The sequence below is a fragment of the Vigna umbellata genome, chromosome 8 (assembly GCF_029865625.1).
Source record: "Vigna umbellata cultivar VRB3 chromosome 8, Vumbellata_1.0, whole genome shotgun sequence".
In the NCBI taxonomy this organism is placed as follows: Eukaryota; Viridiplantae; Streptophyta; class Magnoliopsida; order Fabales; family Fabaceae; genus Vigna; species Vigna umbellata.
The window spans coordinates 15,234,905-15,248,726 of NC_142172.1; the positions used below are offsets into that span (position 1 = coordinate 15,234,905).

General features: G+C 37.9%; 1 protein-coding gene across 1 annotated transcript; it reads left to right on the top strand.

The window, feature by feature from the left end:
- The first annotated feature begins 11,012 nt into the window (after nucleotides 1–11,012).
- Nucleotides 11,013–13,360, top strand: LOC148194106 (uncharacterized). Its single transcript, XM_088097111.1, has 2 exons — nucleotides 11,013–13,115; nucleotides 13,349–13,360. Exons 1-2 carry the CDS (start codon nucleotides 11,421–11,423, stop codon nucleotides 13,358–13,360), a joined length of 1,707 nt encoding a protein of 568 aa, XP_087953237.1. The 5' UTR covers nucleotides 11,013–11,420.
- The last annotated feature ends 462 nt before the right edge of the window (nucleotides 13,361–13,822 follow it).

Below are 13,822 nucleotides of genomic sequence, written 5' to 3' on the forward strand. Positions count from 1 at the left end.
GAAAATAAAGGTAATGATAATTAAGCACACATGAGTAAAAGCATCACGGGTACATTCGGTTGGCACCAGCTCGTTCCTGAGGGATGTCGTGAAAGATTAAAAAAGGAGAGAATAAAAATGCACATGTTGAATTCATTGTCAATTAGGTTGTCTAGGGCATAGTACGTTCAAAAAAAAAAAAAAAAAAAAAAAAAAAAAAAAAAAAAAAACAATAACTGGAAATGGCAAAGATGCAGAGTCTTCTCCTAATTCAGAGTTTCGGGGGTAACCTGTGTTCATTTCTCGTTAAAGCATCCGCTTTCTTATTGCGTGAACCCCTAACCTTTTCATTTCCCTTCAAAACAAAGGATTGTCGTGGATATAACACTGGGGCAGTTGTCATCATTGTACCCATGCCCAATGATCCGCGATCGGGGAGCAAAAATTAAAAAAAAAATAAAAAAAAAATAAAAAAAAATAAAAAATTGAAAAAATGAAGTCGATGTGTCAACTGCTACAGAATTTCGTCTCATGGTTAAGGTTGTGGAAAGCAAGTCAAGCAAGCTTCAGGACGACGTGTGGCCGTTTTTCTTTATCCAAATGATAAAAGAGGTTTAATCAATTGCACCCACTTTGAGCCGTAAGTCGTAATAATTTTTCATTACCCTAGACAAGAATCATTAGCATATCGACGTCAACTCAAAAACATACATCATAAGCATCCAAAGTTGAGGAGGAAATCTCTAAAAAAAAAAAACAAAACAAAAATGAAAAGGAAAGTATCATAAAGGACCACAGCAGGGGCAACCAAAAAGATTGATCCAAAAGGAAAGAAAGAAAAAAAACAACAATAAAGGATGCCTGAAGTTCAAATCTCTAAAGACAGTTGACTGGACACCTTGCAAATGATTCTTGTTTAAAAACTTTAACCGTCAAACACTTATTTGGGCCTTCATTATCCATTTCTTTCATAACCCGTTTGCCTTTTAGCCACGTTACAAGCCGATTAAAGTCCACACCGACTGAAGATTGTTCGTCCTGGTCTTTCTTACGAACTTAACTCTGGGAAGGAATGATGTAGTGACTGATAACATCACTAGAAGAAAAGAAAGGACATTGAAAATGAAAAGTGAAAATACAATGTAAGGTCTCCCCGTCAATCGTCATGTCAAGAAGGAATCCTCAACTGGGGCAATCCTTCCTACCCAAACCTTTTCACCTCCCCAAATCGTACCTTTTGTGCACAACAAAATTGGGGCAGTCTTGTGGGCCCTACATGTTTCTATGTTAACCATATCTCCCCAGATGAGGAGAACACAAATGTTAGCTCCACATACAATCATTCAGCTATCTACTTCTCGTCCCTATTTTTCCCTCACCTTCTCGGGTTCAGGCCAAATTGGATTGCAGGAAGCGATAAAGAGAACTTGAACTCATGGTTACACCCTTCTCTTTCTCATTAGAGGGCTTACTGTCTCCTGACATTTTATGATTACGTTTTGAACGTACATTAGGTTTGACGACAATGTTGACAATGAGTTTCAAACATAGGCAGTCTAATTAAGAGAGAGTGAAAAAAAAAAAAAAAAAAAAAAAAAAAACAAAGGTTTCATGTGTTTATTCATTCATGCACCCTCATGACATTACATCATACATTTCATAATAAGCAAGGTATTTTGTTTGAAAAATCCTTTAGGCACAAGAGAAGTTGTGAAAAGGTTAATACAACATTTTGCTTTTTAGTTTATTCAATGTTTTGCTAAGTGTTTACCAACGTTTCAGAAAGTTTCAAATCCAAGTTTTCTTCTGCGATACCGACCCTCTGCTTCGCAATGGTCAAATTCAAGTTTTTCTCCTACGATATTGGCCCTCTGCAAGGCATTGGTCGAATCCAGTTTTCGCTTTATGGCCCTCTGCTAAGCAATGGTCTAATCCCATCTCGTTGTTGTATTACTGGCCATCTGCTCGGCAATGGTCAATTTCAGCTCGTTGCTCTGTATTGTTGACCCTCTGCGTGGCAATGGTCGAATTCAAGTTTTTATCCTACGATATTGGCCCTCTGCAAGGCATTGGTCGAATCCAGTTTTCGCTTTATGGCCCTCTGCTAAGCAATGGTCTAATCCCATCTCGTTGTTGTATTACTGGCCATCTGCTCGGCAATGGTCAATTTCAGCTCGTTGCTCTGTATTGTTGACCCTCTGCGTGGCAACGGTCGAATTCAAGTTTTTCTCCTCTGTTATCGACCCTCTGCATGGCAATGGTCGGATTCAAATTTCCGTTCTGTGAGTTTGACCCTCTGCGTGGTAATGGTCAAATCCAGGTTTTAGTTTTCTGTTATCGACCCTCTGCATGGCAATGGTCAGATTTAAATTTTTGTTCTGTGAGTTTGGCCCTCTGCGAGGCAATGGTCAAATCCAGGTTTTATTTTTCTGTTATCGACCCTCTGCATGGCAATGGTCGGATTTAAATTTTTGTTCTGTGAGTTTGACCCTCTGCGAGGCAATGGTCAAATCCAGGTTTTAGTTTTCTGTTATCGACCCTCTGCATGGCAATGGTCGGATTTAAATTTTTGTTCTGTGAGTTTGACCCTCTGCGAGGCAATGGTCAAATCCAGGTTTTAGTTTTCTGTTATCGACCTTCTGCGTGGCAATGGTCGGATTTAAATTTCTGTTCTGTGAGTTTGACCCTCTGCGAGGCAATGGTCAAATCCAGGTTTTAGTTTTCTGTTATCGACCCTCTGCATGGCAATGGTCGGATTTAAATTTCTGTTCTGTGAGTTTGGCCCTCTGCGAGGCAATGGTCAAATCCAGGTTTTAGTTTTCTGTTATCGGCCCTCTGCACGGCAATGGTCGGATTTAAGTTTCTGTTCTGTGAGTTTGGCCCTCTGCGAGGCAATGGTCAAATCCAGGTTTTAATTTTCTGTTATTGACCCTCTGCATGGCAATGGTCGGATTTAAATTTCTGTGCTGTGATTTTGGCCCTCTGCGAGGCAATGGTCAAATCCAGGTTTTAGTTTTTGTTACTGATACTTTACTTGACATTGGTCATTTGGCATCGTGATTTGAATTATTTTGTTCGTTTTCTTTCATGATTGAAACCCAGACAAAATTAGTGTCTTTATCTTTACTTAGCTTTACTTAAATAATACGAAAAGATTAAATTTTCATATTATTTAGTAATATCTAAGTAAAGAGGGGCAGCTGTCAACACTCAATTTTGTCCGGGTTGTAAAAAATGTGTTTTTATTATTTTTTTCTTTATTTTATTGTTTTATTCCATTTTTATTGTTTTTGATTTCTATTTTTCTCATCTTCAATTTGTTTTAATAGGATCACTTAATCAAAATAATTAAAAAATTGAAAAATAAAATTAAAACTGAAAACAATTAAAAAATAAAATAAAAATTAAAAAAAAAAAAGGGGAAATGGAAAAATAGAAAACGTGGAAAAGGGGATATGGGAGACGTGTCTGGAATGAGGGGGACAAGGGGGAAGGGAATATTTTTCAAAGATTTTTCTGGAAGGAGGGGACTAGGTGGTTACGGGAATTTGGCTGAGATTTTTTTAGAAAGAGAAAAGGGAGAGACCAGGTGGCTAGAATAGGATAATTCCAAGATTTTGGGGGAGCAGAATTGGGGGGGGTTCTGATCGGAGAGAGAAAAAAGGGAAAAGGGTGCACACGAGAAAACCATCCTCTGAATCGTCATCCAGAGTTAGCATTGGCACGGTCACCGGCGAGAAGAGGCCACCGTCTACGCAGCGAACGATAGCAGCCAACGTAACAGCAGGTAAGTCTCTGTGCTTCCAGAATCATCGTGAACGCTTACTGCATAACTGCTCCTTATGCTTATTCCATGATGAATGCTTTTCCTCTGAACACCATGAGTTCCCTCATCACCAACCTCCCTTTCTCTTCATTCTCTGTTACACCATATTTTCTCTCTCTGTTCTAACTCCCATGCTCACGGCCAATCTCAACAAACCAAAATCAAACCCATTATACAATCAAAAAACGGAGAGCGGTCTCGGTAGTGAAAAGCGGAGAGCTCGATGAGAAGCGGCGGCCCTTGTATTTGAACTGGCGGAGACGAACCCCTCCCTGGGATTGCCGGTGTCGGAGAGAGCAGATAAGAACAAGGAAGCAGTGGCACGGTGTGGCTTGGCGTGGTGCGGTGGCTAGATCGAGAAAGAGGATGGCATGGTAGCTGGTCTGTAGAGACAGTGATACGGTGACCATTTTCGTTGCATGGCTAGTCTGGTTCGTGGTGGTCAATCGGAAGAAGACGTGGCCGTTGAGTGACAGAGTGAATCCTTTTGATCAGAGAGAAGGAGGCATTGGTCTCATCTGGGAAGAACAGCGTGAATGAGTGGGAATGAGGGTGAACCTCCTGAACCCCTAGAAAATTCTAGGTTAGAAGCATTGGACTGGGCCAAGCCCAGAAATGAACGTACGTCCGGGAACATACAGCCTTTTTTTGACCGTTCGTTCAACGTTCCAAATGAACGAGCGCTCGTTATCTAAACGAGTGAACGCTCGTCATCCGTAAGCTTTTTTTGAGCGTTCGTTTCTCACCAACGAGCGCTCGTTATCTAAACGAGCGAGCGCTCGTTAACCTGGAGCCTTTTTGACCGTTCGTTAACCATTCCAAACGAACGAGCGCTCATTATCCAAACGAGCGAACGCTCGCCTTTTTGACCGTTCGTTCAACATTCTCATCAAACGAGCAAACGCTCGTTGTCCTTAAGCCTTTTTGACCGTTCGTTCAACATTCTCATCAAACGAGCGAACGCTCGTTGTCCTTAAGCCTTTTTGACCGTTCGTTCAACATTCTCATCAAACGAGCGAACGCTCGTTTGTCCTTAAGCCTTTTTGACCGTTCGTTCAGCACTCTCACCAACGAGCGCTCGCTCGTTATCCTTAAGCTTTTTGACCGTTCGTTCAAACCTTCTCACCAACGAGCGCTAGTTATCCAAACGAGCGAACGCTCGTTATCCTTAAGCTTTTTGACCGTTCGTTCAAACCTTCTCACCAACGAGCGCTAGTTATCCAAACGAGCGAACGCTCGTTATCCTTAAGCTTTTTGACCGTTCGTTCAAATTTTCTCCCTGAAGAGCGCTCGAACGAGCATTCGTTTCCGAACCAATAAATGCTCGTTACTCAGCTTCAATTTCTCAACGTCCGTTCGTCATACCTTCAACGAGCGTTCGTTATTGAGCCTTCGTTCTAACCGTCCGTTCGTCATATCTCTTGACGAACGCTCGTCATTCGGTCACATCTCTAAACGTCCGTCTGTTATGTTCCCCAATGGACGTTCGTCCTCTTTCCCAACGAACGTTCGTTCTTTACCTAACAAACGCTCGTTATTCTTCCCAGCGTCCGTTCAGCCTCTCAATTTTCTTTTGTTTATTTATTTTTTTCTTTATTGTCTTATTTTATTTTGTTCTATTTATTTATTTTAGACATTTACTTATCCTAAAATATATATTTAATAATACAATATTGATAGTTTAAATAAAAAGAAATTTCAAAAATATGTTTTAAAGGTTTAAGCACACGTGTGACCGCTCGCGTCGTCCTTGTGCTAAAAACCTTCTCTTCTCCTTAAAAAGAAATTTCAAAAATATGTTTTAAAGGTTTAAGCACACGTGTGACCGCTCGCGTCGTCCTTGTTCTAAAAACCTCTTCTTCTTCCTTAAATAAATTTACAAAAAGTATGCGTTTTGAAGGTTAAGCACACGTGTGACCGCTCGCGTCGTCCTTGTGCTAAAAACCTTTTCTTTTCTTCTTAAATAAAATTTACAAAAATATGTTTTAAAGGTTGAACACTCGTGTGATCGCTCGCATCGTCCTAGTGTTCGATACCTTTCTCTCTTATTTATGTAATATTAAACGAGGGTATGAGTGCTCGTGCGATCGTCCGCATCAGCCTAGCACTCAATACTTTTTAGTTTTCCTAAATAAGTAAATAACGGTATGAGTGCTCGTGTGATCGTTCGCATCGGCCTAGTGCTTAATATCGTTATCTCTCTTTTCGAAAATAATTAAAAATATTTAAATATCATTTTAAAGGTATGAGTACTCGTGCGACCGTTCGCGTTGGCCTAGTACTCATTACCTTCTTTTTCTCAAAAATATTAAAAAACATAAAATCTCCAAAAATTAAAAACATCTGCTTTTCCAAACAACAAACAGTCTTTCAAGCTAGAACTACGTAACCCTGATTTCTCATTTTGAATGAGAATACGTAGGAGCAAGGTCAATCCTTGTCGGGCCCAAAAAACTAAAAAAATATATTTTGTTTATTTATAATTTTATTTTAGGGGATAGTTAAACATTTTGAAAACCACATCATATTCGCGCATTTAGTTAAAGGTACTGCCTTAGGGCAGGCGTTGTAGGGTGCTAACACCTTCCCTACACGTAACCGACTCCCGAACCCAGAATATGGTTTTCGTGGACCGTGCTTTATCGTTTTGAGGTTTTTCCATAGTTTTCCATAATAAACTATGGTGGCGACTCCAAAATCTCTTTTCAAAGCCCGTTTCTTTTTGGATCGTCGTCCCGTCGCGATTCCGGTTGCGACACTGGGAGTTACCGAATTTGCATTAAGGAGGACTGATAAAGTGTAATGCAAATTCTAGAAGAATGTAGAAGCTCCTTAGATAGAAGAATTGAAATGTAATACAAGTTCTAGAATATTGTAGAAAAGCCAAAGATAGAAAGAAAAATCAAGAATATTCTATATAGGTAAAAATCTAGAACATTCCACATAAGTTGTGGCTATTATGTTCTAGAATAATCTATGGGTCTATAAATACCCATAAACTCTATCATTTGATGCAAGATGTAGACAACATCTACCATTTGTATGAAGCTAACATTTATTACAACTAAAGACAACTACAACATTTCTTCCAACTACTACTTTCATATTCAACTATCTCTACATCTTCTCTATCCCATCAACTATTCCTTTCACAACCTTAAAATACTAACAAAATCAACAATTTGTTTGAACGTTTTCAAAAAATATTATTGGTATCTAAATCTGTAAGAACATTTCCAGTGCAACCATTATATTCATTGTTGATATAGATGGAGACAAGGTCTCAAAAAGTGTAAGCTGCAAATTAAAGTAATAGGATGAAAAATGTTAAAGATAATAACGTCTATTGAAATGATTATGCTTGTCTATTTAAAAAAATATGATAAAGAAAATATTTTTCTCGAACACATAAATCAACTATTCTTAATCAATTTCAACAGCAGTAAAGTTTGTCGCCTTTGCAAACAACCTTTTCTTCTAAAAATGTTGAGAATCCTTTATTGTAGGCTGCCTTATTTGGGAAGCATCAAGTAGGATGTCTCCTCTAAATGTGGAACCTATTTCTCCAATGAGCTCTCAGATTTATCTGCTAGCCCAACGTGAGAAGCAACAACAACTCAGAAGTCTTATTAGCTTCAGAGTCAATTCTTGGTCAGAATAGAGTATTATATACTTGGTATTAATTATGAGTATACACTAAAGTATAAAGTTCATATTTACAATCATCCAAGTTTTCAAATTATAAAATAAACTATCTTTCAAAATGTAAAGCCAGTCCAACATGTGGAATAATATAAAATATAATCTATATACACATTAATAGAGAAAAACTCTTATGTTCATAATAGGTAAATAAGTCAAAACCCAAACCAAGCAAAAGGTAAGTTTGTGCAATTATAATCGTTCTTATAAACTCTACAAGGTCATCTTATTAAAAAGGAAATATCTCATCAGTACAAATATTCACACTATTCAATAAGAATTAAATACCTCACTGGCACATAATACAACCATAGACCCTCATGACCTCACTTTACTTTCAAAAGACATCTATATTGAATAGACTTAGATATTTCTCACCTATCATACTATCTCACACTTTCAAGGAGTCTCTTCTTGTAAAACAATAAACTAGGACCAAAGTTCCCCTAAAGTATGATAGAATACTTATGTGATTTGACCTTCTTTAATACCGAGATATCAACAAGAACTTTCTTTGACTCTGACAACTATATCTCTCTCTTTATGTTAGTTGCATACTAAAAGAAGAGTCAGGATGTGATGGCAACCCCTTTAGGGACTTACCATCCAAAGAAGTATCAACTTCACTCTAAGACCAAGAAAGGGAAGTTGAATAAAGAACTTAATCTTTTCTTTCTAAAAATCTTAGAATGTTCTCTTTGCTAAATACTTTTACATTGCTTTTGTAGAATATTAATAAAAGGGAGGAACCATGTCTAAGCAACTTAAAAGGGCTGCCACGTAAGCAAAGAAGCACAAATGGATGGTTGGTGACATGGCTTTTGCATTACGTTCAACACCAAAGACAACAACTCCATCTTCTTCAATGGCTTTGCTGAGTTGGCACTCATAGCTTGCTGCCCAAGCTTCCTCTATCTGTTTTACAGCATGTGCACATTTAAATAATTTGCACAATATGTTTTAGAAGCTCTCCTTCTTCTATAAATAGAGAGCTTCATCACTTGTAAATGTAACTTGAATTGAAGTAAAGAAATGCTGCCAATTTCCAGCTATTACTCTCAAGTTCACCTCTGTGCTTTGTTATCTAGCACCTCCTCTAGCTTCTTTCCCCTTTGGAAAGCCTACTGAGTTAGAAATCTACCAAAACACTCATCCAAACACCACCAGACAATTTCACAAACACCTTGAGTGCATTCGGACATCCTCTGTCATCTTCCATCCGTTGCCATTCTCTGCGTCTTGAAGCATCCTTCTACACGTCATGGAGCTGCTTCCATCATTTGGTATCAGAGCCAGCACGTCCACGCTGTGCTTCAACGAGCTAAGTTGCTCTTTTCTTCAATTTTCGTTTCTGTCATGTGCTGTCAAACTCTGTCACTGTTTTAGAATTTTTTTTTTTATTCTGTTTTGGTTTAATTCGTGTCTGTGAGTGCTGTAATCATGCATTTGCTTTTCCTTAGTGTTCGTCATCATTTTAATCGGTGCACTTTGTTTGTTTGAGTTCAAATCCAGCTTTATTCATCTTTTCCAGTTTTGTCTCAGTCATGTGCCTTATGTGCAGTGTTGTTTCTGTTTCAAATGTTTGATTCTGTTCTAGCTTTCAATTTTCATTTTCAAACTGTGTATTAGATGCACGTTTAGCAATGAATCAATCCACAAAGGCAAAGAGACAATGTCTAGCCTGGATTATATGAGCTAAAGCATCCAACATTTGCGTCAATTTTCACAAAATTCTGCACAATCTTTTCAAATCTGGTATCTATACTTTAATCTGTTTCAGACCAGATTTCTTGCTTCTAAAGCTTTGTGCAAGTTTCCTTGGTGTTGTTAAGCATTGCTACAAGTGTACAAACTCATATTCAACTCAGAAAAGCAAAATGTGTGGTTGAGTTCATAAAATCTGGTTTCAAATTCTGCATCAGAATTCATTTCTACATTGATTTGGTGCATACTGTTTCTGCCAGTTTTGTTGTATCTAAAACTTGAGACAAGTTTCTTTTATGATTTTAAGCATGTTTCAAGTGATAGTAACTCCAATCAATCACATATTTGCAAAATGAGTTGTTGAGTTGTTTCAAAATTCATTAAACAATGCTGTCACAGTTTTTTATCAGATTTTGCACCGTGCTTGCTGTCTTTGTGTGGTTTTAGGTTACTTTAAATCTTCTAGCTGATACTCTACAGTTAGATCTAGTTGTTTAGGACCTTTCTTGCATGATTTTTGATCCATCCAGCTTTGACTCTATTGCATTTTAAATTTTGGTGCAGTTTTGTCACTTTTTCTGCATAATTTGGCAACTCATACACTGTTTTTGAGATTTTGTGACTGCCTGTGCATTTTCAATGGTTCAGCAAGTGTATTTGGTCAATTAAAACTAGTACCTACTGTTCATTTGGTCAGTTTTCACCAAAAGTGCAAAATCAGTTTTCAGACCATTGAAATTGCTTAAGTTTGGAAGTGGACTACTGATTTGCTGCTGTAGTGTGATTCTTTGTTGTCTAAGTGTTTGTACACATCAAAATTGATGAGATAAACTTGTTTGACATATCATTGGAGCCTTTGATCCACTGCCATTTGTTTTGCACACTGCTGTTCCAATTTTCCAGCCACATTTTTGGTGCAGTATGCATTTCTTTGTTGTTTTCTATACTTTAAAAGTTTCCATTTGAAATTTGGATTGGCAAAAGCTAGGGGATTCTGTTCCAACTATTTTTGAATCATTATACCAGTGAATTCAAAGCATCAAAAAGCAAATAACCCCTGCAATCCAGTGTTCATGAATCCAAAACCAGAAAACACCAAAATCTACTGTTCTTAGTGGCATTTTGTCAAACAGTTTGGCATTTTCATCAAACACTTTCACTGCACTTGAATTTGCTCTTTGTTTTGAGTTTTTCTTGCTTTTCTAATCTCTTCTAGACCCTATCTTAAGTTCCTTTTGTGTGCTAGCCTTTCTTCCAGCCCCAAAGTGTTTAGAAATCACTTTTATTTGCTTCCATATATTGCTGTCACGTTATTTCTGCATTAAACTTTGCTGCAGCATTTTTTTTTATCACTCACGGGTTTTGTGACTTTTGTCTGCTGCAACATCATATTTTGGTGGAGTTTTAACATCCAGCTAGGCCTTATCAAAGGGGTAGCATCTTAAGGAGTGGAGGTCTTGCTAACATTGCTTCAAGTGGATTTCAAGAGCAATTTCCATTGGCTGTCCAGCACTTCTTTGCAGCAGAAAAACACCACTTTAAAGTTACATTTCAGCTCCTTTATTTAGTTGTTGCTGCCACACTTGGCTTTGTTTACATTGTCTTACACTTCATTGTATAAGTGACATTCTATCACGGAACCTTTGTAGTTAATTCTTCTTTGCTTTTGAACCTTGAGTTACTTGGGAAAATGCTTATCAAGCAATTCCAAGTACTCCATTAAACATTGTAATAGTCTAGTTGCGCATCTTAGTGTGGAAGTGTGTCAAGTGGCTCCCAGTGTCATTTGCACTTTCACTTAGGGCCGTTTTTTTCTTTTTCCATTCATTTCATACTTCCTTTCTTTTGCTTGTTGAATATTTGTGTTCTACGTCTCCGTGATAGCTAAGTGTGCTACCATATAGACAAACCTTCGTTTGGTTTATTAGGGGCATAACATCGTTGCATTCCTAAAAGGTTTTGAAAGACTTCTATCTAGAAACTTTGGTAAGAAACGTCAGGAGACACTCTGGCTAAGGAAGGACAAGGTTTCTAAGCTTGTCCATTGTGACTCACCTCTCCTTCCTGGGAGCTATTCGGTTTCTTCACTTTTAGAATCTCTATAGAAGTCATTCACCAAAAACAAGAAAATCCTCTTTTCCAACAGTTTTGATTCATACTTGTGCAAGGCTTTCAAATTTTGTGAAAACACTTTCTCTACTTCACAAGCATGAGTCACTCTAGTGTTCAAGGTAACACCAATCATGATCAGGACAACATAGAGTTGAGAGAAGAGCTCAATAGAACCAAGGCTGAGTTACATGAACTAAGGCAAATGGTCGCCAATCTTACTCTCATTCAAAGAGGGCATTCACAAGGGGATCACTCTCATAGGCAAAACCATGATCATGATGATCATTCCCAACATAGTGATCACCATAGTCATCACCCTTATGATCACTATCAACGCCCTCCTAGGCGTAATCATAACCATAGAGACCATCATGTGGAACCTAAACTCGACCTTCCACCCTTCTTTGGACGCGACAATGTAGAAGAATACTTTGAGTGGGAGATGAAGGTTGAACAGATTTTTGAGTGCTACCACATAGATGATAGGAGGCGAGTGACCTTAGCTACCTTGACTTTTCAAGGTGCAGCCCTTTATTGGTGGACATCAATCATAAGAGATCAAAAGATGCATGGCGAATACACCATCCAATACTGGAATGAATTGAAAGCAGCCTTACACAAAAGGCATGTCCCAGCCTATTATGCTAGAGAAGTCATGGACAAGCTCCATCGACTTCAACAAAGAAACATGAGTGTTGAGGAATACCGGCAAAAGTTAGAATTACTCATGTTAAGAGCTGGGATAAAAGAGGAAGAGAAATTCACCATAGCTAGGTTCCAAAGCGGTCTTAACTATGAGATCAGAGATAAGGTAGAACTTTTACCTTATTTAGATCTCAATGATTTTGTGCAGCTATGTGTGAGAGTGGAAGAACAAATTAGAAGAAAAGCTTCCACTAAAAGGAACTACCCTACCACCTCTGACTATAGGACAGATCCTAAGAGGGAGGGTAGTCCAAAGAGGTATGAAAAGCCTCAAGAAAAAGAAACAGAAAAAGAGAAAGTGAGAGGTAAAGAAAAAGAGAGAGAGCGTGAAAGAAATACCTTTCACAAAGAATCTTCAAAAGAAACAAGGGGTAGAGAGACCAAATGCTTTAAGTGTGGAGAGAGAGGACATTATTCTTCTGAGTGTCCTCACAAAAGGTCTACTTATCTCTTAGACCATCAGAGTGAAAATGAAGATTCTTCTAGTGACTCAGATACTTCTATATCTGAGGAAGAAGCCTTACCTTGTGAAGGTGAGTTATTATTGGTAAGACGACTTCTTGGAAGTCAATCCCATGAACTAGAACAATCACAAAGGGAAAACCTATTCAGAACAAGATGCAAAATCTTTGAAAACACTTGTTCATTGATTGTGGATAGTGGTTCCTCTTGCAATTGTTGTAGTTCTAGAGTGGTACACAAATTGGCCTTACCTACTATTTCTCATCCCAAGCCTTATAAGCTTCAGTGGATAACAAAGGATGAAGAAATAGTAGTAAACACACAGGTAACCATACCAATATCCATTGGCAACTATGAAGAAAATGTTTTATGTGATGTTGTTCCAATGGATGTTGGGCATGTATTACTTGGTAGGCCATGGCAATTTGATCATAATTCCACTCATGATGGCTATACCAACAAAATAACTTTCTTCCATAAAGGTAATAAAATCACATTGATTCCTCTTACACCTGAACAAGTGAAAGAGGATGAGATAATAATCAAAGAAAAAATTGAAAAAGAAAGAAAACAAGAAAATAGGTTGGCCAAGCAACCTTCTCAAGAAAAGAAGAAGGAGACAAAGGTATGCATGTTGTTAACTTCTTCATTAAAAGGTAAAAACCTTGAATCTTCTTCTCAAAAACATCACTTTCTTTCTTCATTTTATCATGGGGAATGTTCAAAACAAAGTGAATTCAAAAAAATATTAAAGGCCAATACTTCTTCTAAAACCATTTTTGTCAAAAGGCCTTCATTGTATCTTCTTATCTTTGCATATACTTCATTCATCATACTAATTTTTGCTATTTTTTGTAGATATATTTTTGATCCCGGTGGCCAATATCACCTAAAGTTATGCTTCTTTCTTTCTTCCCGATTTGAGGACAAATCGTTTTAAAGAGGGAGGGAATGATGGCAACCCCTTTAGGGACTTACCATCCAAAGAAGTATCAACTTCACTCTAAGACCAAGAAAGGGAAGTTGAATAAAGAACTTAATCTTTTCTTTCTAAAAATCTTAGAATGTTCTCTTTGCTAAATACTTTTACATTGCTTTTGTAGAATATTAATAAAAGGGAGGAACCATGTCTAAGCAACTTAAAAGGGCTGCCACGTAAGCAAAGAAGCACAAATGGATGGTTGGTGACATGGCTTTTGCATTACGTTCAACACCAAAGACAACAACTCCATCTTCTTCAATGGCTTTGCTGAGTTGGCACTCATAGCTTGCTGCCCAAGCTTCCTCTATCTGTTTTACAGCATGTGCACATTTAAATAATTTGCACAATAT